General features: G+C 38.1%; 1 protein-coding gene across 1 annotated transcript; it reads left to right on the top strand.

Moving 5' to 3' along the window:
- Positions 1-8,678: 8,678 nt before the first annotated feature.
- On the top strand, positions 8,679-23,350 carry LOC134825717 (uncharacterized). The gene is made up of 3 exons (XM_063837928.1): positions 8,679-12,830; positions 14,175-14,466; positions 22,857-23,350. Exons 1-3 carry the CDS (start codon positions 8,679-8,681, stop codon positions 23,348-23,350), a joined length of 4,938 nt encoding a protein of 1,645 aa, XP_063693998.1.
- The last annotated feature ends 1,865 nt before the right edge of the window (positions 23,351-25,215 follow it).

Raw genomic sequence — 25,215 nt, 5'->3', positions numbered from 1 at the left:
AGATAGGCACCTAAATTTGGTTAAAATATGTTCATTAGACTCTTAACCTTACAGGTCAACAAAAGTTTTTTGTTTCATATTGCATTAACTTTTGATTTTTCTCATTCAAAGGAACACTACTCGGAAATGAAAAAAATCATTCAAATTTTCAAAGGGCCATAGTTTGGGTATGCAGCAATATTTCTCTATGAAATTCCATAGACTTAAGCATAGGCATAAGAATGAGAGCCATGCAAAGTTTCAAAACCGTTACTCAAATACTTTTTCTAAAAAATTTCCACAAAGATGGTGTTGCGTCTGTCACAAAATTAAGCAAAAAAGTTTTTTCAGAGCCACATAGTGCTATTTATATTCAAAAAACCACTGTAACCTATCTCTTCTGAATGTAAGGGAGTACCGTAGAAATTATCAGGCTTGTATCTTTTAAGAAAAAAATTTTGGAAGGGGGGTTCCAACTTGTCGCGTCCGTCACATTTTTTAGAAAATGCTCCAAAAAATCTTTTAACAGACTTTAAATGCATTTTTGTTAAAGCTGAGACTGTTCTTAACAAAACGATATTGTCAAATCGAAAATTGGACAGAAAATGACTGAGTTATGTATAATTTTGTATATGCCCATATATGGGCGTACGGCTCACTTTTAGCCATTATTATCCATATTTCCATTATTTTGACTAAAACCAAGACAAATTGAAGTCAAATAAGGTTTGACTATGTTGACTAGACTATCAAATAACATCATATACAATTCAATAATTAAATTTACTGAGTTTTGCCATTTTATTTGCCTTAACCTTTTTCAGGGGTAAAAGGCACAAAAAATGGACTTTACCCTATTTTCGCATATTTTTGAAGTAAAAATTCAATATCTTCCACATTTTAAACACTAAAGTAATGAAACTTTTGGGAGATGGTCTCAGCAGTGTGATGTGTTGAACAGAAATGAATGTTTTACCAGAGTTATAAATTTGTTCAAGTAGAGAAATAATTGCTGCCCCTAGATTGATACACTCGCGTATGCCCAAAATGGACGATTTTGGCTATTGCAGACCTCGTGGAAGTACTAGCGGCCTAAAAATTAGCATAAATATAGAATGAAGGTCACTGAACAAGATAAAAGTGTCAAATAGAAGATTTGGAGAAATTGAAAAAAAACGTGTGTCCGTCACAGTCACGTCGGTCACAATTTGAAAATGGCGCCACGCAAACAAAAACTGAGCATTCTCCAAAAAAATGGTATCTCAGAAATCCCTAAACCTTTTTCTATCACTGCATGTCCAAATTAGAGATAATAGATAACGTTTTGAGATAGATTTGGGTACCTTCTGAGTAGACACCCACAAAAAGTGTCATATTTAAGTCGCGTCCGTCACAGGGGTGCTATCTCAGAAAGTAATAATGGTAGGGGTCTGAAATTTTCACACAACCTATAGAAAGGTTAAATGTGGACTAATAAATAGTTTAAGCTGATATAGAAGCAACATCCTGAGCACAACATTCGTTTGAACTTTAAAAAATGGCATAATCGTGGTGTCCGTCACGGTGGAATTGCCCAATTGCTATATTATGTGTATATTGTTTGAATAATTTTTATTCTTCCATACAATAAGAATAAAAAATAATTTAAGAAGCTTCAATCTGCTGTGCAGGACATTCAAGTCAGTCGAAAACTGTTAGCAGAACACCCTTCTAGGGACATAAGTATGTAAAACATAATGAGTAATAAATTAATGAGTGATAAAATAAGATATGATTTAACAGTGAACTGTGGGCATGAAGGTAACAATTAAGATTACATAGATGCCCACTTTGGTATTACGTTAGCTGCTCTTTGACCAGAGTAACTTGATTGAAATGTCTACAATTGAAATCCTGAAAAACTGTACCCTGAGTGATCACTTCCCCATCATATTTGCCACCAAGAAGTTTCAAACTAACCTCAAAGCTCCTAAAACAATCAACACTAGACAGCTTAAAACCGTGGATTGTGATCAGTTGGCAATTGATTTACTGATGTGTTCCTCTGACTATGAATTGGCAGACTGCTTTGTTGAATCTTGTGAACAATTTTTCCAATGTATTGGTAGTGTCCTCGATGAACATGCACCTTTGGTCCAAAAGACTATAAGCTTTGTTCCCCATGCTCCCTGGTTTGATTCTGAGTACAAAGATCAAAGGAAACTTAGAAGGAAAGCCGAGAGAACTAAGCATAAAAGTGAGGAGAACAGGATACTCTTTGAAGAGATCCGAGATGAAACAACAAACATGGCTAATCTTAAAAAACAGCAATATTATAAAGGTTTACTTGACAAAAATCTGTTAGATGACTCTTAGTTGACCAATTAAAACCAGTAATTGTCGTATGTACAAAACCTGTAAAACACAATACTTTATTACATAATAGAATAACTTTACAACCAAATTAAACCAATTCCAAATATATACCTAATAACTAAACATTGTAAATACTTACCGATTGGACGGTAGTGTGCTGCCAATGTTCCACTCCTCCCCAGTCCAATCGGTTATCCTTCTTTGGTAGTCATTGCTAGAAAGGGTAAACACGGTTAGAAGTATTCTGTCACGGAAGAGAGAGAAAGGTGTGAACAGTAATAACATTCCCCGGTTTTCCTTTTCCAGCAATGCTAGCCCCAATTTCTCTCAAGATTGCACTACTAAATTTCACAAAAATACGCTCGAAGATCCCGTCTGAGCTACATCTGTCTTCAGATTATCACCCGCAGTGACCTATCTAGACATATCCATAAAATAACTGCCACACTCTCGAAATGTTTCCAATAATTACGCTCAACAACCCCGTTGGAGCTACCGCTGTCTTCTGATTATCACCCGCAGTGACCTATCGAGACTAAAACATTCGAAGTTTATTACCAAGAAAACATAATACATCATATTAAAATTCTCTTCAAACCCCGCTAAAATACAAAACGCCACGCAACCAGCGCGCATTTTTAAATGCTGCTACACTGGTACTTTTTATACCCACGCGCACAAAATAACTAGCAATCTAGAAAATCCTTTGTCCGATTTTAAAAACTCACGGAGGTTTAAAAATCTAGCTCAAAAACTAAGAGCGTCTCATAAAACGAATAAAAATTTGAAATAAATGCTAACAGAACAAACTCAGCAAAGTGGATTAGCTACCTAAATTAGCTACAAACATATTATATACGCAGATATATTATTATGTTTACCTGCGACCACACTCTTTTGCAAATTAAAATGAAATATACAAACTTAAAATAAAACTGACGAGACGAAATAATATATACTCCTGACATAGCTCAGCAAATAACTCGTAAAAAACACTATTCTACGAATCATGGAACTGAATAAACATACTGAAAAAATTTGCTTAATCTTATAACAGACATAAAATTGGTCCTAAACAAGTATTCTATTTAAAATCATAGAACCCGACAACAAATTGTGATAAACAAACTTAAAACACGACAAGATTTTAACAACAAACATAAAACTGAAACAAACTCACAAAACCTAAAATAAATACATCGACTCTTGACTCAAAAACTTAAGACTCAAACACTCAACAACACACGAACAGCTTATGACCAATGACTATCTTTTGAGATATTCGTCCAAGTGAAAGTATCCTGTTTCAAGAATCTTTGCCAAATCTCCACTGGAGACACCCTTCTTTGTTAAACAGTCAGCCAACATTTTTGGTGTAGGAACCCATCTGAACTCTCCTATTACCCCTTTATGTAAGTTTTCCTGCAGAACGGCTATATCAAGGACTAATCTTTTATCTTGACACAAACTGCTGGAGTGTACATTATCATAGAGTTGTTTTGAATCAATCAAGACAACAATCGGGATCACTTCATTATGCGGATCTCTGAACAACATTTCTGACAACACTTGTCTTATATAGATCGCTGCAGCTGTGCCAGAAGTACAGCTAAGTGTTTCAGCAGCGAATATAGAGTGCACGACTCTCTTAACTTTATTGCTCGACCACGCTATCAGGTTTGCTACATTTCCATCTGTAAGGAAAATAATGTAACCACTAGCACTATGCTTGGTTTCGGAGATGTTGCCCAAGCTTGCATCTGTGAAGCACAAGAGGTGTAAGTTTCCTTTCTCAATATCTAATTTTCTATAGACTACTCTTTTTGGCCCGTCAGCCAATTTCTTTGTTACCTTATTTAAACTTTTAAGGTGTTTCACTTTCTTGGTACTGTAAGTGGAATGTTCCAGAGTGTCAAAGGATAAATCAGGTCTGGTTTGAGAGCTCAACCACAAGAGTTTTCCCAATAGCTTTTGATATTCTACTAATTCCTCCTCCGTGAGGTCACTCTCTGCTTCCGTACATCTGCTACTAGCTATATCCACAGGTCTTATAGCTAATGCGTAATCTCTTTGATCGACATATATATCTTCATTCTGCACCACTTTCCACCCAAGATAGGTGAATACTCCCGTATAACTTCTGCTGATTTTGAACGTACTGTAGATTGATTTTATTACAGTGTTCTTGAATCGCGTTGTTCCACAGTGCAGTATATCATCAACGTGTGTAACCATCACTCCTTGCAATCTGTTGTTCTCGTAATATCTAAACAAAGATTTATCTAACTTTGAGATCTCACAGCTAGAAGTCTCAGTCAGATGTTCCTTAATAGTAACGTACCATCGTCTTGCACTGTCACCAAGTCCGTATAGCGGTTTAAGTAATTTCCAGATTACTCCTCGCTTCCTTATATCACGGGGAGGTTTAACAAATACGTCTCTCATAGTTCCTTTAGCTTGTAGAAAAGCACTGGTTACATCTAAAGTGTCAACAGTCCAATTATATGAAGCTGCTAGTGAAAATAACAGTCTAATAACTACCTTAGTTACCGTAGGAGAGTCTTTCCTCATGACACAATTCTCCTCGAAACCTCTAGCAACCAGTCTTGCTTTAACTTGCTCATCGTTTTCTCCCTTAGTAGTTACTACCCACCTTGATGATACATGACTTTGTCCCGTATCTTTAGTTTCTTGGTATACTCCGAATTCTGACAGTCTTTTCAGTTCCTGTTCCTTAGCAACGTCTATCTTCTTTGAGTCCTGTATTCCGATTGCGAAGATATAAGGCTCAGCATCTTCTTGCGTCAATAGTACAGTTGTATTCCTTTGATTGCCTTCTTGTTTCTCAACATGATGCTTTTCCAAATCTACTATTATTGGCTCTTCCACTAGATCCTGTTCGATTTGAAATGAATTTCTCGAACATTCTGACGTCTTGCCAGCTCTCTTCTCAATCATTCCGTATTTCCAAGGTTCCTCATCCTCAGATCTAAAACGTATCACATCTCCTCTTATCAGTCGGATTTTTGTAGAATCCCCAGATATACTATTCCAGATTGAGTTGTCTGTTTCTGTATTAGCTTCATCTACCTCCGTCGAGGTTTCCGTTTCTGTGGCTTCAGCTGAGACATCTGTTATAGAAGACACATCTATATTCGCTGTGTCATCTACATTCACTGTGTCATGATATTCTATAGATTGAGCCCTATCTTCTACCAATGTTTGAACAGTTGTTACTGGGACCTCCTCGTCCTCATCTTCTATATCATCAAAGTCTATAGACTGAGTAGTATTTTCCCCAGGCCTAACTTCCTCCACTGCTGCTCGATAATCCGACTCGGAGATTATAGTAAGCTTACCAACATCCCCCTGGCCCTGCAAGGTTGCACCACTTCCTTCAATTTGTTCTTTTGCTCTAGATTTAAGAACCACCTTACACGGATGCACTCTCACGATGTGACCCCCGTGCTTGATCAGAACTTGATTAGCAACCTGTCCTATTACTGTTGCTGGTCCATACCAGAACTTTTTACTTCTCTTGAAGTACACGAGATCGCCACTGCAATATCTATAGTTAGCTTGCGGAAATATCCTCTGTTGGAGTGCTCTCTTGAGCTTGTCGTTAGCTTCTAATTCAACAAACTTCAGTCTAGCCAGAGAGAGAGCGTTGAGGTGATCACTGACTATTTTGAGAACACCTTCATGGTTTAATGTTCCAGGAGTCATATTTTCTTCCATGATTCCAGGAACCCTTGGGTTTGTTCCGAATACTAGTTGGTGAGGGCTGAATCCGTATGTATTACTCAGAGAATTTTTAGCACTAACAGACCACGCTATAGCAATTTCAGGATCACATCTCATTTCTTCTAACAAAGATTTTATCATGCATCCCAAGATGCCGTTGTGTCGTTCTACAATCCCATTGCACCAAGGTGAATACGCTGGCGATGTCTGAATCTTGATGTTCAGTACTGAGCAAGCTTGGTTAAAACAATCATTTACAAATTCTCCTCCATTATCTGATATGAAGGTCGATGGTGGTCCAAATATGGATATCCAATGCTTAAATACCTTATCAAGTATTTCTTGAGCTTCCTTGCTGATCACTCGAGCTGCCACAGAATACCTTGTTACGGTATCAACCATATGTAGTAAAGTCACCTCATCATTTATAATTTTTAAGTCCATAGCAACGACTTCATTAAAAATAGAAGCTTGAGGGATTCCCACTTTCCTCTTCGGAATAGATCTAGTCTTGTACTTCAAGCAAAAATCACATGTTTGATCAATCTTCTCAAGCTCCTCTATGATCTTATTACCATCTTTCAACTTTGCGTTTTTGATGACTTTACCTATCTTTGCAGCTGATGCATGAGCGTAGTAACGGTGATAAAAGTCAGCAGTTTTTCCACAGTCTTGCTCTTCAGACACTTGATAAGTTACTCCACTTTCTTGCCCATCTCCACAACGTGCAATCGGCACAGCTACATGACCCGATTTTGTACTCCGCAACTTCTCCAGTGTTTTGCTGTCTTTTATTTTTAAGGTCATATTTTCCATGTCTAGTACCATACCCATTTTCGTCATGGTTTGCTTCGCTAGCAAAAGAGGAATATCGTTCGTCACCACGTATGTTTTCAAAAACATATCTTTGTTGCAAAGGTTAATAGGTATAGTTTTCAAAGCAATCGACTTCACTGGCTTACCATCTCCAAATCGAAATGTCCTTTCAGTAGTCTCAGTCTGTATCAGTTTCCTCTCTTCTGTAGTTAAAGAGCTTTCATACACCGTAAACCACTCCTTTCCACAGATGGTTGCACATGCCCCTGTATCTATCAACGCTTTGTTCGTACATTCACCTGTTAAGTAAATTATCTCTTCTTCGCAATCTGGAAGTGAAAAATCTGATTCAAATAAAGCGTAGACCTTTCTGCGAGACTCATCATCTTGTTTTTGATGAGATTTAGCGAATGTGTTAAAAGAACACTCAGCGACAACATGACCTGGTTGATGGCATATGAAACAACTGATCCTTTGGTTACTGCTCCCCCTCATGTAAGACTTTTGTCCTCGTTTCTGTGCATATGGGTTGAATCTAGACTGCCCTCTATTCTGACCGTAAGGGTTATATCTGTTTTCCCCTCTCATAGGTTGACCAGTGAAGTTTCTTTGATGATCCCCATTTCTGGTCCAGTGCACGTCAGACCCCATTTGCTGATCCTCAGTTAGAAAGACGGGTTCCTGCTTTACCACCTCCATTGGAGTACTTTTGAAAGGCAGACTGGATTGATTCTCATTCCTTGTAAATCCATCTCCGAATGTCCTTTTTAACTGTTCTTGCATCAAGTTATAAGATAATGTACTAGTACAAGTAGCTCTAACTAATCTGGCCTGTTCATCGTTTAGGCTAGCCTGATTTAACAGTCTATACGCTAATATCATATCATCATAGAGCTCTTTGTTTTCTCTCAGCTGTTTAAGGATCTGATACCTCCGCTGGAATTCCAAGATGTAGTTGTCGATATCTTCTCCATCTCCTCTTCTATATCTCTCAAAGTCGTCTATCGCCTTAAATAAAGACTGAGTACCGTCCTTCTTGTACAGTTTGTCCAGTTCAGCAATGAGTTTAACAACTCCATCTTCAGCTCCTAAAACATCTATTGGTATGTTTATAGAAACCTCCTGTGGTTTCCCTTTCATGTTCATGATAAGTTTACTTGCTTGCTGTTTCACTGATGCTGCAGTTCCAAGCTGCCATATGAGCACTTTTTTCTTCCACGTGCTGTAGTCAGCGCTATCGTCTAACACAGGTATCTCACGAAGACTCATGATTACAGTTTGACTCAAAAAACTCCCAAAGTGTCTCTAAAAAAACTCTAAACTGTCTCTCAATGTCTCTCAAAAGAAACCAAAAGTTCCACAGTTGTAAGGTCGTCGGGTAGATCGTCCTGCTTCCTGCTATCACTGTTAGATGACTCTTAGTTGACCAATTAAAACCAGTAATTGTCGTATGTACAAAACATGTAAAACACAATACTTTACTACATAATAGAATAACTTTACAACCAAATTAAACCAATTCCAAATATATACCTAATAACTAAACATTGTAAATACTTACCGATTGGACGGTAGTGTGCTGCCAATGTTCCACTCCTCCCCAGTCCAATCGGTTATCCTTCTTTGGTAGTTGTTATATATTCTAGTAATTTATTGTATGATTAACCGATATACTATTCAGGATGACTACCTGGGTTTTGGTTTTGGTTTTGGTTTTGGTTTTGGTTTTGGTTTAGCTTTTAGCTTTTAGTCTTGCGTTTACCTTGTCACAACGATTCATAACAATGGCGACGAGTCTGGTTTCGAACTTACGCTTATCCAAGGAAACTGATTGTGTCAGAGAGTGGCTGGAAATCTTTGAAAACGCCGCTTCTGTGTTCATTTTCGCACACGCAGATAAGTTACCAGATGACGCAAACGAGAAAACTGCTAAAAAAGCAGAACTCATGAGAACACTGTTAACAGTCAATCTGGGGCCTGACGCGTTGAAGAAGTTGCGTGCATTTACATTTCCAGCTGAAATTAAAGACACTGACTACGCTACCCTGAGAAAAACTCTTGTTGATCGGTTATCACCCAAAACGAACATTGTAGCTCAACAGCAGAAGTTTATGACGTTGAATCAGATTGCTGGTGAATCCTTATGTACTTTTATGTCACGATTGAAGGAAGCTGCTAATGTTTGTCAGTTCGGTGATTTGTTTGATTTAATGGTGCGTACACGTTTTGTGGCTGGACTATCCTCTGATAGGATACGTGCTGAACTCATATCAGAATCTGCTACCAACGACACGTCTGCCAGCCTGTTTGATAAAGCTCAGACGAAGGAGAACGCTCTGCAAAGTTCAATGTCAGTCACAACACACTATGTTCAAAAACCCGGGAAGTTTCAAAAACCTCAAAACTCTAAGTTCCATCAGAAGGCCGACCTTAGCATTGTTTGTTCACGTTGTACTGTTCGTGGTCATGTTGCGAAAAACTGCAAAGTTCGTTGCAGAAACTGTCGCAAACCCGGACATATCGCGAAGAACTGTCGTTCAGCTAAGAAGCAATCCCATTGTGTTGAAGGGATTGGTGATCATGATGATGGCAACGCTTGCGCTGCTGATTATGGGTACACACACCAAGAGTTGGAGAACACGTTGTACTGCGTGGAGACGGCTGATCCTGTCCAGATTCCAGTACAGATTCCTGTTCCCGATGGTACTCTTCCTGCATCAGTTGTTAGTAATTTATCCAGTTGTATTGATTGTAATCAGAAACCATTTCTTAAAGTTAAGATTAATGATAAGATTTTGAAAATGGAGTTAGATACTGGTTCATCTTTAAGCTGTATAAGTAAGTCTGATTTTGCTAGACTAGGACTAACTGATTGCCAGATTGTTCCATGTTCCCAGAAATTGCGAGTAGCTAATTTTAATTGTGAAAGCATTGACTGCAAGGCCCTTGTAAACGTTGAATTTAGAGGTAAGAAATGGATTTTACCACTATATGTTGTCGATTGTCGGTTTCCCACACTCCTAGGTCGAGAGTGGATCATCCAGATGTTTGGTAAAAACTGGTTGGATCATATGATAGGACTTGTTGATGTTGAGCAATCTTACGCTGTCTCCAAGCTTCAGAGAGATGAATTTGTTAGTGAGATACTCCGCAGTCCTGTGTTCGATCCTGGTGTTGGAACTGTTAAAGGATTCGAAGCTTGTCTACAATTTAAGCCTGATGCGAGAGCAAAGTTTTGCAAGGCAAGGCAGGTCCCATTTGCCATCGTAGACAAGGTTGGGAAAGCCATAGACGAGTTAGTGAAGAATGGACAGCTGATTCCAACAGAGCACTCAGACTGGGCTTCACCCATAGTTCCTGTCATGAAAGCGGATGGTACGATTCGCATATGTGGTGACTACAAGACTACCGTAAATCCTAATCTTGACACAGCTATTTACCCACTTCCTACGATAGAAGATTGCTTGAGTAAGATTGTCGGAGGTAAACTGTTTACTAAGCTGGATATCAGAGCCGCTTATAATAGTTTGAAGTTAAGAGAATGTGACCAAAAGATTGTGACTTTGAACACACACAAAGGATTGTTCAGTCCTACTTCTCTACCATTCGGTATTTCATCTGCCGGACCGATATTTGAACGCAAGATTGATGATACCTTGAGAAAGACAGAGAACACAGCATGGCGTGTTGACGACATTCTAATAACTGGACCTGATGATGAGAGTCACATGAAGAACGTGAGAACGGTGATTACAGCACTAGAGAATGAAGGCTACAAATGCCGGCTAGACAAGTGTGTTTTCATGGAGCCTAAGGTGACATTTCTTGGCCATGAAGTATCTGCTGACGGGATAAGACCGCTGAGTTCGAAAGTTGAAACGATAGTGAGAGCACCGTATCCTACTACTAGAGCGGAGATGATATCATTTCTTGGTGGTGCACAGTACTATTCACGTTTTATTCCCAACATGTCAACAGTTGTTGAACCACTTAACCGTTTAAGACCCGCTGACAGTATTTTCCACTTTGGAGATAGAGAAAAGAGAGCTTTTGATGAGTTAAAAGCGCTGTTATCGTCTGACTTGGTTCTAACAGTCTACAACCCTGAGCTGGAGTTAAAGCTTGACACGGACGCTTCATCCGTTGGTTTAGGAGCTGTTATGTCACATATTGATGAAAATGGGACAGAGCGACCGATCGAGTATATATCTCGAACACTGACGAAATCGGAGAGAAACTATTCCATGATAGAAAAAGAAGCATTGGCAATAGTTTGGGCGACTAAGAGACTGCACCGTTATCTTTTTGGACGACCGTTTACCCTAGTTACAGACCACAAGCCGCTGGAATCTATCTTTCACCCTAGTCGTGGAATTCCTAGCATGGTGGCAGGTCGTTTACAACGATGGTCATTGTTCCTAAGCGGTTACACTTACAAGATCCAGTTTCGACCCACTGGTAAACATTGTAATGCTGATCTATGTTCCCGTTTTCCACTGCCTTTAGACACATCGGCAGAGACGAGAGAGTTTGATGACGAGTTAACAGAGGAGTTTGAAATGAAACCTCTAGATACTGTTTTCAGCGTGCACTACTTCGGTGATGACAAACCTTTGATTGACGCTGAGTTAATAGCTAGTCAAACAAGAAGAGACAAGACACTTGGTCGAGTGTTACAGTTTGTTAAAGACGGCTGGAACGAGAAACCCCCTGTTGATGTCGAGCTGAAACCGTTTTACACACGTCGAAACGAGTTGTCAGTAGACCAGAACTGTATTGCCTGGGGATCTCGAGTTGTTATTCCAGAGAGTATGAGAAAGAGCGTGCTTTCAATGCTTCATGCAACACACATGGGCATTTCACAGACCAAAGCACTAGCGAGAGGCTATGTTTATTGGCCAAACATGGATGCTGAGATCGAGAAAATGGTTAAACTATGTGAACCATGTCAACTAAACCAGAAGAAACCCGCTAGATCTACACCACACCCATGGGCTAAAACTATGGAGGCTTGGGAGCGGATTCATCTAGATTTCTGTGGACCCTTTCTTGGATCTATGTGGCTGATAGTTATCTGTTCGTATTCAAAATGGTTAGAAGTTGTTAGAATGACGAACATTACAAGTAAGAGAGTGATTCAAGAGTTACGAGACATCTTTAGCCGTTGGGGACTACCCAAGATACTAGTATCAGACAATGGATCGAGTTTAACTTCAGAAGAGTTTAAAGTATTCACGAATAATAACCAGATTCGACACGTGCTTATTCCTGCTTACTCACCTGCAAGTAATGGACAAGCAGAAGTTGCAGTCGGACTGTTTAAAAGAGCTATGAAACGGATGATCTTGAAAAACCCTAACGTTATGTGTAACCTGGCTGATTGGCTGCTTAACTACCGCAACACACCACACACCACTACCGGAGTAGAGCCTGCAGTTGCGATGATGAAACGACGGACGAGAAACGCCTTGAGTTTTCTACACCCGAGTTCGAGTAGTAAGTTTGCCAAAGTTGCTTTAAACGATCAGAACACGATTGCTGAATCGAGACTTCGTGATATGAAGATTGATGACACTATATCGTTCTATGATGAGAACAAGAAGTGCTGGAGAAACGGTGTTATCGAGGGTAAGGAAGGTACCAAAGTGCTACTGATCAAGACACCTGATGGAGTCTACCGCAAGCATTTGGACCAGGTAATCAAGAGATCTGTTGTGTCAGAACCGTTGCAACAAACAGATCCGGATACACCACGAGTTGAGCTGGAGATAAGAGATGAGCAGAGCTCTACAGCTATTGAGGGTGATTTCAAGAAGACAGCTAGCTTACCTGAGAGTACAGAGCCGGAAACTTCGATTATAGTTGGTAATAATCCAAATCTACCCGCCGAGCCTGACCATAAGGCAGCCATTGAACCTATAATCACTGCACAACCTGTACTTAAACCACGTGAGCTTGCCATAGAAATTAACCGTAGCACTATGAAACCTAGTATTGTTAGAGAGCATGAATTGCAAGAACCCAATTTGCTTCTGCCAGCAAACTTTGCACGTGATAGTAAACCACCAGACAGGCTAAGTTACCGCAAACTGGGAGGAACATAAAACACGTTTCATTATCACATTTTATGACAGTTGTTTTATTTTGAATGTGTAAATCTAACCACACATTAATCCAGTTAAATTATCCAGATCAAACATAAAGTTATAAATATTCCCTGTCACGTTTATGTTTTGAAGAGAAACACGTTATTTTTTGTTTTAAACGGAATGCGCTAAGTTTTAAATCGTGTAGCGAGCGCAACACGTTTCAACATTTTCACGTAAGTTCACTTCGCACTTTTGTAGATTTCATTTTGACCACGTTTTCAAACATTTTAAATTTTGTACGATTGATTTATATCACATTTTTTTACGAATTCAGTTAAATTATTAAATCTATATTGTTTTTAACACTTTTTAGTTGAACGGGATGTTATATATTCTAGTAATTTATTGTATGATTAACCGATATACTATTCAGGATGACTACCTGGGTTTTGGTTTTGGTTTTGGTTTTGGTTTTGGTTTAGCTTTTAGCTTTTAGTCTTGCGTTTACCTTGTCACAACGATTCATAACAGTAGTCATTGCTAGAAAGGGTAAACACGGTTAGAAGTATTCTGTCACAGAAGAGAGAGAAAGGTGTGAACAGTAATAACAAAATCAACATGATGTTAAAGCTATATATAGCATTGTCAATCGTGAGCTTGACAGACATCAGAATACTCCTCTCCCAGAATCAGAAGATGTTTCAAAACTTTGCAGTGATTTTAATCACTATTTCAATGAAAAGATCAAGAACATTAGGAAAGATTTCCCCAGCATAGAAGATTTTGATGTTGATAAACACATTATGAATCAACAGAACAATTCTAACTGTGAAGGTTGGTTATATGAATTTGAACCATGCACAGAGGATGAGCTGTCTGAAATAATCAAAGAAAGTGGAATCAAGTGTGCACCATCTGATTTTCTTCCGACAACTGTCCTCAAAGACAATATCACAAGTTTCATTCCTGTCTTGTGCAAACTGGTCAACCAGTCTCTAGCTAAGGGCACATTCGACGGTTTGAAGACTGCTGACATTATTCCTACCATCAAGGACCACAAACTTGATCCAAATGACTTCCAAGAGCTATTGACCTATATCTAACCTCTCTTTTCTGGGTAAACTCATCGAAAGAGTTGTGCTGAAAAGGTTAAATGAACATCTGGCTAAAAATGATCTCAATGTTCCACAGCAATCTGCCCATAAGAAGTTCCATTCTACTGAGACCATCTTGTTAAAAGTAACAAATGACCTACTGCTGGCATGTGATAGCAAATCCTCCACTGTTCTCATGATGCTCGATTTATCTGCAGCCTTTGACACAGTGGAACACAGAAAATTACTCAAAATTCTTTCTGAAGAGATCCATATCGGAGGTACTGCTCTTAAATGGTTCAAGAGTTTCCTGGTAGGCCGCACTCAAAGAACCAGAATAGGCTCTTCTACTAGTGATACGATCATTCTAGAATTTGGTGTACCTCAAGGTTCTGTGTTAGGACCGGTGCTATTCAACATATACATCAGATCTCTGTATAGGACCATCGAGAAATCTGGATTCAATGTGCAAGGATATGCAGATGACCACCAGGTATATAAAACTTTCAAACCTTGTGATCAGGTAAATGTTCTGGGCATCCAAATTGTGAATTGCGCTAGGACCATACAGCGCTGGATGGTTGAATATTGCCTTCAACTTAATCCTGGAAAAACACAAATACTTATCATCGCCTCACCTCAAGTTCTAAACCAGGTCAGTATAGGGGGAGTTAAGCTATCAAATGATACCTGTATCAGATTTGTCAGCACAACAAAGAACCTTGGTGTTCAAATTGACCATCATCTTACTTTTGAGCCTCAAATCATGTCCCTCAAAAAGCATTGTTTCAGACTCCTTAGGAATGTAATAAGGAGAAAATATCTCTTTAGTAAAGCTCAGCTCAAGCTTATAATTAACAGCATCATTGTCTGCAAATTGGACTACTGCAATGCTCTTTATTATGGAATTAGTGACAACCTCATCCACCAACTCCAACTCGTTCAGAATGCAGCTGCTAAAGCTATAGTAGGACTATATAAATATGATCATCTAGGAGACACTCTGAAAGACCTTCATTGGCTGCCTATTAGTTACAGAATTCAATATAAGTTATTGCTTCTTGTCTATAAATGTCTTAATGGTATGGGACCAGATTATTTAAGTGATATGTTTAAATATGCCAATTATAATCATCTTATCTATTTGACTGAACCTAGAGTATATTCACAGTATGGAGAAAGATCGTTTCAGAAAGTTGGCCCTAAATTATGGAATGAGCTGCCTCTTGAAATTAAGAATTGCATGTCACTGGAATCTTTTAAAGTGTATCTGAAAACGTTTCTTTTTAAACGTGCTTTTGATATTAATTAATTTACTATTTTTTCAACGTTTCTACTGTTAAGTGCATACCCTTAACCTTGTTATTTAGTGTATATCAAGTCTTTACAATTTTCTATGGTTTGGAACCTAAATGTGGATTGCTTTTCAGGTTTTCTTGTATCCTGACTTGTTTTCGTGGCACACCTGTGCATTTTAAGTTGTTGTGCCACTATAATCTATAAGTTTAAATTATTATTATTATGTTAGTAATGTTATTTACAGTTATATACAGAGAAGTATAGAACAATAATAGATTGGCAATGATAACAAATGGGAACGAATAAAGGAGATGTTTAAAGTTCTATACTTCTGGAAATACCTAGGTCATATATAACGCAGGGCAGGGGGCCTTTCCACCCGACAAAAACTCCAGCACCATAAAATTTGTTTCAGTTGTCACATAGCTAGAGTGTAGAAATAGTCGAAACTATTGTTTATTTCATAGGATGAGACTCCTTGAATTACATCTGACATAAATTTAGATTTCATACATTGTGAGAATTTTACACTACATTCTATAGTCCTTATGTTCTCTGGAATTGTATTCCAACATTTTTCACCTAAATATGTGAAGGTTTTTGTGTGTTCTGGATTTGTGAATATAAAGGTTGCACCTCTCAGCATCACGTGATCCTCCGGATACATAAGAAAATTTATCTGTGAATGATGATGGTGCAGCCTCATTAAGAATTTTATACATATACGTTGATAGATGGAGTTGTCTTCTTAAGTGTAAGGGTAACCACTTCATATTTCGATATACATTTACTGATGGTTCCTGCCCAGTAATCGACCGGGATTCCCGGCGCCGTGAAATCCCGGCACCGGGGGAGCTATTTCTTCCCGGCCCCGGCCCCGGCCGATTTTCAATTTTTGCCGGGAATTTGGACGGGAATTTTTGATCGAAATCGGCCTAAAACTTTCATATAAATCTTAAAATGGATTTTCAATTTTGAAAGGATGATGTCCAGAGTGCCAACTTTCAAGAGCAGTCCTTTGTTTTTGTAACCTCTGATAGTTTTTACAATTACGATATTCCACCTAAGTCCTGAAAAGTTCTAACTTGGCCGTGGATTTATTAAATTCACGGCCCCGGCCAAATTCCAGAACGGCCAATTCCCGGCCCCGGCAAAATTTGGACATTCCCGGCCCCGGCCCCGGCCCCGGCCAAATCCTACCCCCGGTCGTTTACTGTTCCTGCCAATGAACATCCAGAGCAATTTTTGCTACTTTCTTGTATAATATATCAAGAGAATTAAGTTTGGTTTTGGCAGCTCTACACCATATTATATCCAGGTAGTCAAATTGGGGGAGCATAAGAGCATTTACAAACATTTTTCTATATTTCAGTGGAAGAAGATTTTTCGACCTGTATAATGCCCCTATTCTTTTAGCAATTTTTGATTTCACATAATCAATAATATGGTCTTGAAAGTTCAATAAATTGTCTATCATGAGACCTAAATATTTTTGAGATTTAGTTTCTTCTATAAATAGGCATTCTTTTTCCAAATCCAGAGGGATTGACAACGTGTCCCGATTAGGTGATCTATCAAATAAAATGAATGAAGATTTTGCAGCATTTAGTCTCAGCTTGTTGATTCTAAGCCATTCATACACAATTTTCATATCCTTAATTACATTCTCATATATGCCTCTGGAAATGTTATCAAAATATAGTGCACTGTCATCTGCAAATAAGTAAACAGTAGATTGTGTGCAATTTCTACTGAGATCATTTATGAATAAACTAAATAGAATTGGTCCTAATATGCTACCCTGTGGCACACCTGTTTTAACAGGGAGTGATGTGCTTACATTACAACGTATTTTGGTGTGCTGCTTTCTGTCCCCAAGGTAGCTTTTGAACCACTTTATGACAAAGCCATCAACTCCATAATACTTAAGTTTTTTTAATAAAACATTATGGCTTACTGTGTCAAAGGCCTTTTTAAGGGGGCCGGGGGGGGGGGGGGGTCTTCATCAAAATTATCTCGAAATTGACTTTACAGTTGTTTCTGATAGAGGGGAGTGATATCTATCAGCTGTTTTTAGTCCCATGGAAAAATATTGTTCCTAGCCGGAATTATTGCCGGTCAAAGGTCAGCGCTTATGTGTAATTGTATTGCGCGAGCGATTTTCAATCGCGCGCCCTGAAAATCGAGTCTAAAAATCTATCTTCTCCTACATTTTTTGAGTAATCACCCTGAAACCTTCAGGATATGTTCTAAGGACCATTTAGAAGAGATTGTCGGGCCAGAATTTTGAGATAGGCCTTAGAAATGTTTTTATTCGATTTTGAAAATCTTGGACCTGAAAAAATCGTCAAAAAACGAGGTCCAAGATTTTCAAAATCGAATACAAATATTTCTAAGGCCTATCTCAAAATTCTGGCCCGACAATCTCTTCTAAATGGTCCTTAGAACATATCCTGAAAGTTTCAGGGTGATTGCTCAAAAAATGTAGGAGAAGATAGATTTTTAGACTCGATTTTCAGGGCGCGCGATTGAAAATCGCTCGCGCAATACAATTACACATAAGCGCTGACCTTTGACCGGCAATAATTTCGGCTAGGAACAATATTTTTCCACGGGACTAAAAACATTATAACCCAATATTCATTTCTTTTTCTCCCTTAAGGGGGGGGGGGGTCAATGGGTATTTTTTTGTGAAACTTGATTTCGAGATAGTAGTTGACCAACAAACTAGGACCAGTGACCGAACTTTTGAGGGGGTCCCGGACCCCAACCGCCAAACGGTGCGCGCAGGGCAGCCACGCCCATATTTGGTCCAAATTAGGCCCAATTTAGCCAAATACCCTGAACATGCCCAAAACCCAGGTTTATGGTGCTCTACTTGTAGCTAGTGGTCTCCTGAACTCGTATATGAAATTTCATCAAGATTGGACAAAAAATGACTGAGTTATGAGCCAAAAACCATATGCCCATATTTGGGCATACGCACCAAATTTGGTAGATTTCGTCCCATAAATTGGTCAAATATCAATATTTTTGGATGAGACTTACTTTATATGAAAGGTAAGCCTAAACTACATATTCTCTGTAAGTTATAGCTTTATATCTGTTTAAATGTGGATACTAAGGCGAAAAAACCACAAAAAATGAACTAAATTGCCCATATCTCGGTTCGCGATATTCGCGGAATTGATCTCACCAAAATTGTAACAACTCAATCAGTTTTCAAAATTTTTGCATGAAATTTTTGAAATCGACTCGAAATCGCATTTCGACCTTATTTTAAGAACGGATTTTTGATTTAGGCCTCCAAAAAAATTTGGCGGCCAAATTCTGAATTTCTGTAATATAATTTTGGAATTTGGCCGCCAAATTTTTTTTGAGGCCTAAATCAAAAATCCGTTCTTAAAATAAGGTCGAAATGCGATTTCGAGTCGATTCCAAAAATTTCATGCAAAAATTTTGAAAACTGATTGAGTTGTTACAATTTTGGTGAGATCAATTCCGCGAATATCGCGAACCGAGATATGGGCAATTTAGTTCATTTTTTGTGGTTTTTTCGCCTTAGTATCCACATTTAAACAGATATAAAGCTATAAATTACAGAGAATATGTAGTTTAGGCTTACCTTTCATATAAAGTAAGTTTCATTCAAAAATATTGATATTTGACCAATTTATGGGACGAAATCTACCAAATTTGGTGCGTATGCCCAAATATGGGCATATGGTTTTTGGCTCATAACTCAGTCATTTTTTGTCCAATCTTGATGAAATTTCATATACGAGTTCAGGAGACCACTAGCTACAAGTAGAGCACCATAAACCTGGCTTTGGGGCATGTACAGGGTATTTGGCTAAATTGGGCCTAATTTGGACCAAATATGGGCGTGGCTGCCCTGCGCGCACCGTTTGGCGGTTGGGGTCCGGGACCCCCTCAAAAGTTCGGTCACTGGTCCTAGTTTGTTGGTCAACTGCTATCTCGAAATCAAGTTTCACAAAAAAATACCCATTGGCCCCCCCCCCTTAAATTTAAACCCCTCTTAGACATTTAGCCATGATTTAGTATTGAACACCCAAAATACTTACTGTCCTTAATAATCGTAAAGACCATTTGTTACAAAATAGCTGCTAGAATAATGCATGCCAAATATTCCCTCTTACACCCACAAATTATAATGCCTTCCTATCAACGCCTCTAATTTGGTCACTAATCAACCAGACTAGCGTTCTGGTGTGTACAAAAGCTACCAGCCAGTACATTCCTTGCCCCGCTAGTTGATTGTCAAAAAATCATACAGCTCAGAACAAACGGCCATTTACCACTAAGAGCATTATATGTTTTCATTTGTTTAAATTTTATGCTGTAAAATGTGCTAAAACTTTGATTATTTGTTTAAAAAAAAAAAAAAAAAAACTGTAAAGTCAATTTCGAGAGAATTTTGATGAAGACCCCGCCCCCCCCCCCCGGCCCCCTTAATATCTAAGAATACAATTGCAGGTTTCTTCTGTGATTCCTTAGACGTAAATATTTTATCAAATAGATTAAGCATTAGAAAAGTGGTGGAATGATCTTTTCTAAATCCATACTGATGGTTGGTAAGCAGTTTATTTGTTTCAACATACTCTGTAAGCTGTTGGTTAACAAAATACTCTATGCATTTTCCAAGTAGGGGGAGTATGGATATTGGCCGGTAGTTATTTGGATCATTAGGGTCACCAGTTTTAAGAATTGGAGTGATTGATGCAATTTTACATGCCAACGGCATTGTTCCACTTTTCATACTAAGGTTTATAATATGAGCTACTGGATCGATGATTTGGGGAATAATATACTTACAACTTTGAATCGTTTGTAAAAGTAATCGAATCTAACTACATATTTTATTCTAAGAGTTAACTTATTCACTAGAATGAACATGAAGTCAGGAGAGAAAGTTCAAGGAGGCAGGGAAATCTTTCGATGTATTATTATTTGAAGACTCCGCCTGCCAATAATGAGGTAAGAACTAACTATCATTATCAAACACTTCAATCTTTTCCCAGCAACTTGAGTTGTACATTAGGATAAATACTACTTGAGCTTTCATAGACCATCAACTTAGAACTTCTTAACATGATTTTATTCTACACCAGGCTAACTAGCATTGTTTAAGTGTGTAATTGCCACAACTCTTGAAGATAAGCTTGGTGTCGATGCTTAGTCCAAGAACAGTTGATTGTTTTGTTTTACTGCCCATAATGGTCTAAAGTTTGTGTCAACATGCGAGCTTAAATTACTTTTGCCACATTTGAAGTAAAACCACACTTATTGTCAAAGGATCTCAAACTATGGTCATAGGAGACTAAGGAATAAATATACATTAGTTAATAAGTTGCATAATAAGTTAACATATTTAACACCTCCGGCTCCCCTTTTATTATCACTACCACTCAACGTAAACAAAAAATATTTAAAGAATTTCTGCGGTTAACTAATTCCTTTAAAGCACGTCTAGTTTCTTGCGGTAGAAGTTATACTCTGATTATTTCAATCCATATAAAAGGTTATATAAAGGATATGAAAGGGTTAGTTAACATATAACAATATCAAATATAATATAAATGTATTATCAAATATAACAATATTCCCCCTTGAGAAAAACGAGTGCTGTGCGTTCCCTGTCAAAGTTTTCCCTGACAGGTACCACCTTGATGTAACCCTCTTGAAGACTGACCCATAGTTCAAATTGTTCTGCAAACTCGTTAAAATCTGGCCCACCACAAACGTTCGTTTGTAGCTTGTCGCCATTTTTGTATTTGAAGTATAGGTAACCATGTACTATTGTCATAGGATCTCAAACTATGGTCATAAGAGACTAAGGAATAAATATACATTAGTTAATAAGTTGCATAATAATTTAACATACATTAAGAATTATAGTCCAGGTTAGAAAGAAAAGGGAACAATGTTATGATGATATGTCATTAGACACTTTGCCACAGGGCTAAACCCTTATAATAGTATTGTTAGTAACACATTGTTGCATCAAGTAAGGTATATACATTTGTTGCAACCATGATACATTCTGTTGGGACTAATTTCCACTTGCTGCACTGAAATTTCTAACATTATAATATGATAATTTAAGTGCTATTGCTCGAGGGGTTCTTGATTGCACTACAGTTAAGTGTTCATAATAAATTGTAAGACACTTGAGTGAAGTGTTCGTAATAAAGTATGAAGATTATTAATCGAAGAGTGTTAAGAAATTGTTCCATGTTTTAAAAAAGGTGGCTATTGTTCAGTAATCAGTAGTCTGCTTGGGAGTCATTTCCTAGGGATACTGGGTAGCAAAAGGATGATCTTGTGAGTTTTCTAGTTTGATCTGACATTTAATTGTGGATTGGTTTTGGCAGCTTTTCAGTAGCATGAAGTTGTAGAAGTTATTCAGCTGAATATGGGACGGACAGGGGCGCGGCGCCAGGTTAATGAATCCTGGGTTGTCCGTAAAGTTGAGGCTGTTTAGGCTGGAGATTACGCATCTTATGGAAGAGGTCTGTTGTAGTGTTGTGATCTTCTTTTCGGTGTGGAGTTTCGGTGTGGAGTTTTACTTTGTGCGATTCAGTGGTGACAAACTGTGTGGGATCTTTTGTCAAGGGGAGTGTTAAACACTAAGGGTCATGTCACGACGTCACGTCGTTTGTAAAATGTTCATACATAGGTGGCGGAATAATGCCATGATTAAAATCAAGTTAGAGAGAACAGTAGTAGAGGAAACAGTACATCCTGGCTCTTTCTTATTCTAATTCTAATTCTAATTCTAATTCTAATTCTAATTCTAATTCTAATTCTAATTCTTATTCTAATTTATAAACCATCTGTTAAGAAAAGCTAAAATTTACTTTTTGCATGCTTATTAGTTCGGATCATGTTTTGTACTTCGAATGACGAAACTGGATTCCTATAAAGTTGGGCTATGACTAAAAGCCTGGTAAAATATTTTATCCACCTTAAAGCAATCGGCCCCTCATCATTACTTGTAAATCTGGAAATACTATTATCTGCTATATCTTTAAAATGTTTGTTAGATAATATGACCTCTTTTATGGTGCTATTATAGTCACCCATTCCTACTAGTTGGTCTATAATCATGAAGAGGATGTCGTTAGTAACGGTAAATCTATCGAGAGTCAATAGTCAAGTAATATCAATATTATTGTATATGGAAAGAAAACATTTTAATTCATTTTATTATAGAAACCACTAGCATTTGTATACAACAGATTTGTTTCATTTACCAGGTCCCTCCGTTACAAGGATTATTTCTGTTATCCCAATTACAAATGTAATATGTACTGGTTTCAAGTATGTAAATCCCACCTCTGTTTACAAATTTTAAACAAGCATTTTGACATTTAGCCCGGTTTATAGAGGTTTGGCTGTACATTCATTTTTGAATGGTATATTGTATAATAGTTAAGCTCCTGTTCCTTGACTCCAGATCGCAAACCACGTGCCAAGAAGATACGCAAATCATTCTTCAACCTCACCGGTCAAGAGACTCATATAGCTGGTGTATCCCGATGTCAAAGAATTATGAAGGAGACCATGTGCGAATTGAATGAATTCAAGTATGGAATGGAGACCGAGAGATCAAAATTTGGTTACACTGATCCAAATCGAAAACAGGTGAAGAACTTTGTAGAAGATGTGGAGAGCCTGCTTGAAGATAAAATATCAGGGGGTTTTAATAAGTTGGTGTTAACAGCGCTATATCCCCCCGAGGGGGCGGAACCCCCAACCATTCCCCAATTAGAGACTGCCTGGTCTGGGCTTCTTCCCACGTTAACCGAGGTGAAAGAGGAGTATACCAGACTGTGTAAGATGAGGGATAACAACTGGGCCACGCCCGAACCAATGAAACCAAAAGCAAAGACCCCTCGTAAAGCCACAAAACGGAGAGGAAGAAAGAAAGTTGACAACAAAGAGAATTAAAAACATGGCCAAGTTTTTGCCGATTGTTTAGGACTAACTAAATTTTGCATAGACGGGGGCACTGTCACTCATATTCCTGTGGAAAGGTTATGTCAGCAATCTGCAACTAATATAAAGTTTCTGGCGATAGAATTAGAAATGTGGAAATTCTGGCGATAGAAATGAGGTCATTTATGTGATAGTGCAATGTGTATTGACCTCCACTTTTCTATCGTGCTGCAATTTGATTCTATCATTTATCAACTCATTAGTTGTAAAGTCTTACAACATGTTATGTTCAATGGCAAGTTTAACCTGCAACTTACCGAACTTTCTATTCTCTCTGACTGAAGAATACATTCTCCTTCAGTGTCAATTAATTATCCAATTAACTTTCAACTTGGCTCATCCGCTTCACTGCCATTGTAAATCGCTTGCAGCTGGAAGTGTCCAAGTTAAGGACGATATTATTTTTATATTATCATCCGTATCTGAAGGACGAAGGTTCTCAATCACAACGACAGAAATAAAAGAAAAATAATGAAACAAAAGAAAGTAAGAAAAAACTAAAAAGCAAAAATGAAAAAAAAAGAAAGACAGTAAAAAAGAAGTCGAGAAGAGAAAAGAGAAAGGAGGAGTGTATAAAGAAATACATCAATTTAAACAAATTTAACATGGCAGTGTTAATAGCATCTAAACCTCGTAACTGTGTCAATAATGTGTACAATCCACACTCCACAACTAAGCTTCTTGAGATCCATTGCTATGACTTCATTAAAGACATTACCGCTTGGTATAGCCACCTTCCTCTTTGGGGCCTCTCTTGTTAGTTCCGCTAAATGGGGAGGATAGTTATAAAAGTACCAAATGAAGCTCTCTGGGATATAGGTGTTAAAGGTTGTAATAAATAAATTTATTTCGGCACCAACCCGAGCATCACGAGCAGTGCCGCTATTATAATTAATAATTTCTGTTCATACACGGATATTGTCATGATCTGTCATGGATTGTGATTTGAATAAATGCGGTTATTTTTACAATGAGGATTGTAACCTTTTCCTCTTCTATGGCATCCTGTGCTTTATCCTCTCTATGCCTTACTGAAGCCTCCTCAGCATCTTTCTTCATCTTCTCCCAGGCCTCCTCTCTCTCCTGCTTTTCCTCTTTCGTCTCAGGCAATGTTCCCTTTATTTTATAGCAGCTCCGACTTTCCACCCTGAATTCAAAATTGCTGAATCTGCAGCATCTGCAGCGCCACTCCCCAGGATACCCCTGCACCGAGGTCCCCCCGGATTTCGGTGCACTACAGCTGGAGCACTGGCTTTCACAATGCCTCCAGCTAGTGGATCTTATTATGTGATAAAGTAATAATTAATATTGTAATAATAATTAATGTGTAAAGTAATAGTTAATCTAAGACCGATATAATATTTAATAATAATATCTGAGGGTTTTCACTCAGAACGACAGAAACAAAAAATTATGAAGAAGAAAAGAAAGTCACAAGAAAATCTAAAAAAGTAATAATTGAAGAAAGAATGAAAAAAATAAAAACAGTTAAAAGGAGAAGCCAAAAAGAGAAGATAGAGACTGCACCGTGTCTATAAAGAAATAACATAAATAAATTTAACATGATTGTTGCAGTGGTTATTTTGTTGCAGTGGTTATATCGCCATCAGAGTGGAAGGTGTGACTTTCTCTCTTCAGTTCTCTCAGCATCGCAATGATCTCAAGGGTTGTCTTTATTTTGATAATGGACTGCTTTTTTCCCCGGGAAACCTTGAGGATGGGGGGCTGAGTTAACTGCAGATCTTCAACATCCAGTAAGTCCCGTAAGACTGATTTCAGGAACAGTCGCAGGTTCGTCCTGCAAAAATTTTTGTTAG

The sequence above is a fragment of the Bolinopsis microptera genome, unplaced genomic scaffold, assembly GCF_026151205.1.
Source record: "Bolinopsis microptera isolate Bmic1 unplaced genomic scaffold, MBARI_Bmic_1.0 sca33, whole genome shotgun sequence".
Lineage (NCBI taxonomy): Eukaryota > Metazoa > Ctenophora > Tentaculata > Lobata > Bolinopsidae > Bolinopsis > Bolinopsis microptera.
Note: the sequence above shows the minus strand (reverse complement) of the source record. Positions and strands in the feature narration are given on the sequence as shown.

What these genes read in the sequence shown, in the direction of transcription:
- LOC134825717 (XM_063837928.1), top strand. Translation starts at nt 8,679, where the DNA reads ATGGCGACGAGTCTGGTTTCGAACTTACGCTTATCCAAGGAAACTGAT. An exon ending in CTATAATCACTGCACAACCT is followed by an intron (nt 12,831 to 14,174) that starts GTACTTAAACCA and finishes AATGTTCCACAG; the next exon opens with CAATCTGCCCATAAGAAGTT. An exon ending in AGAATTTGGTGTACCTCAAG is followed by an intron (nt 14,467 to 22,856) that starts GTTCTGTGTTAG and finishes CCTTGACTCCAG; the next exon opens with ATCGCAAACCACGTGCCAAG.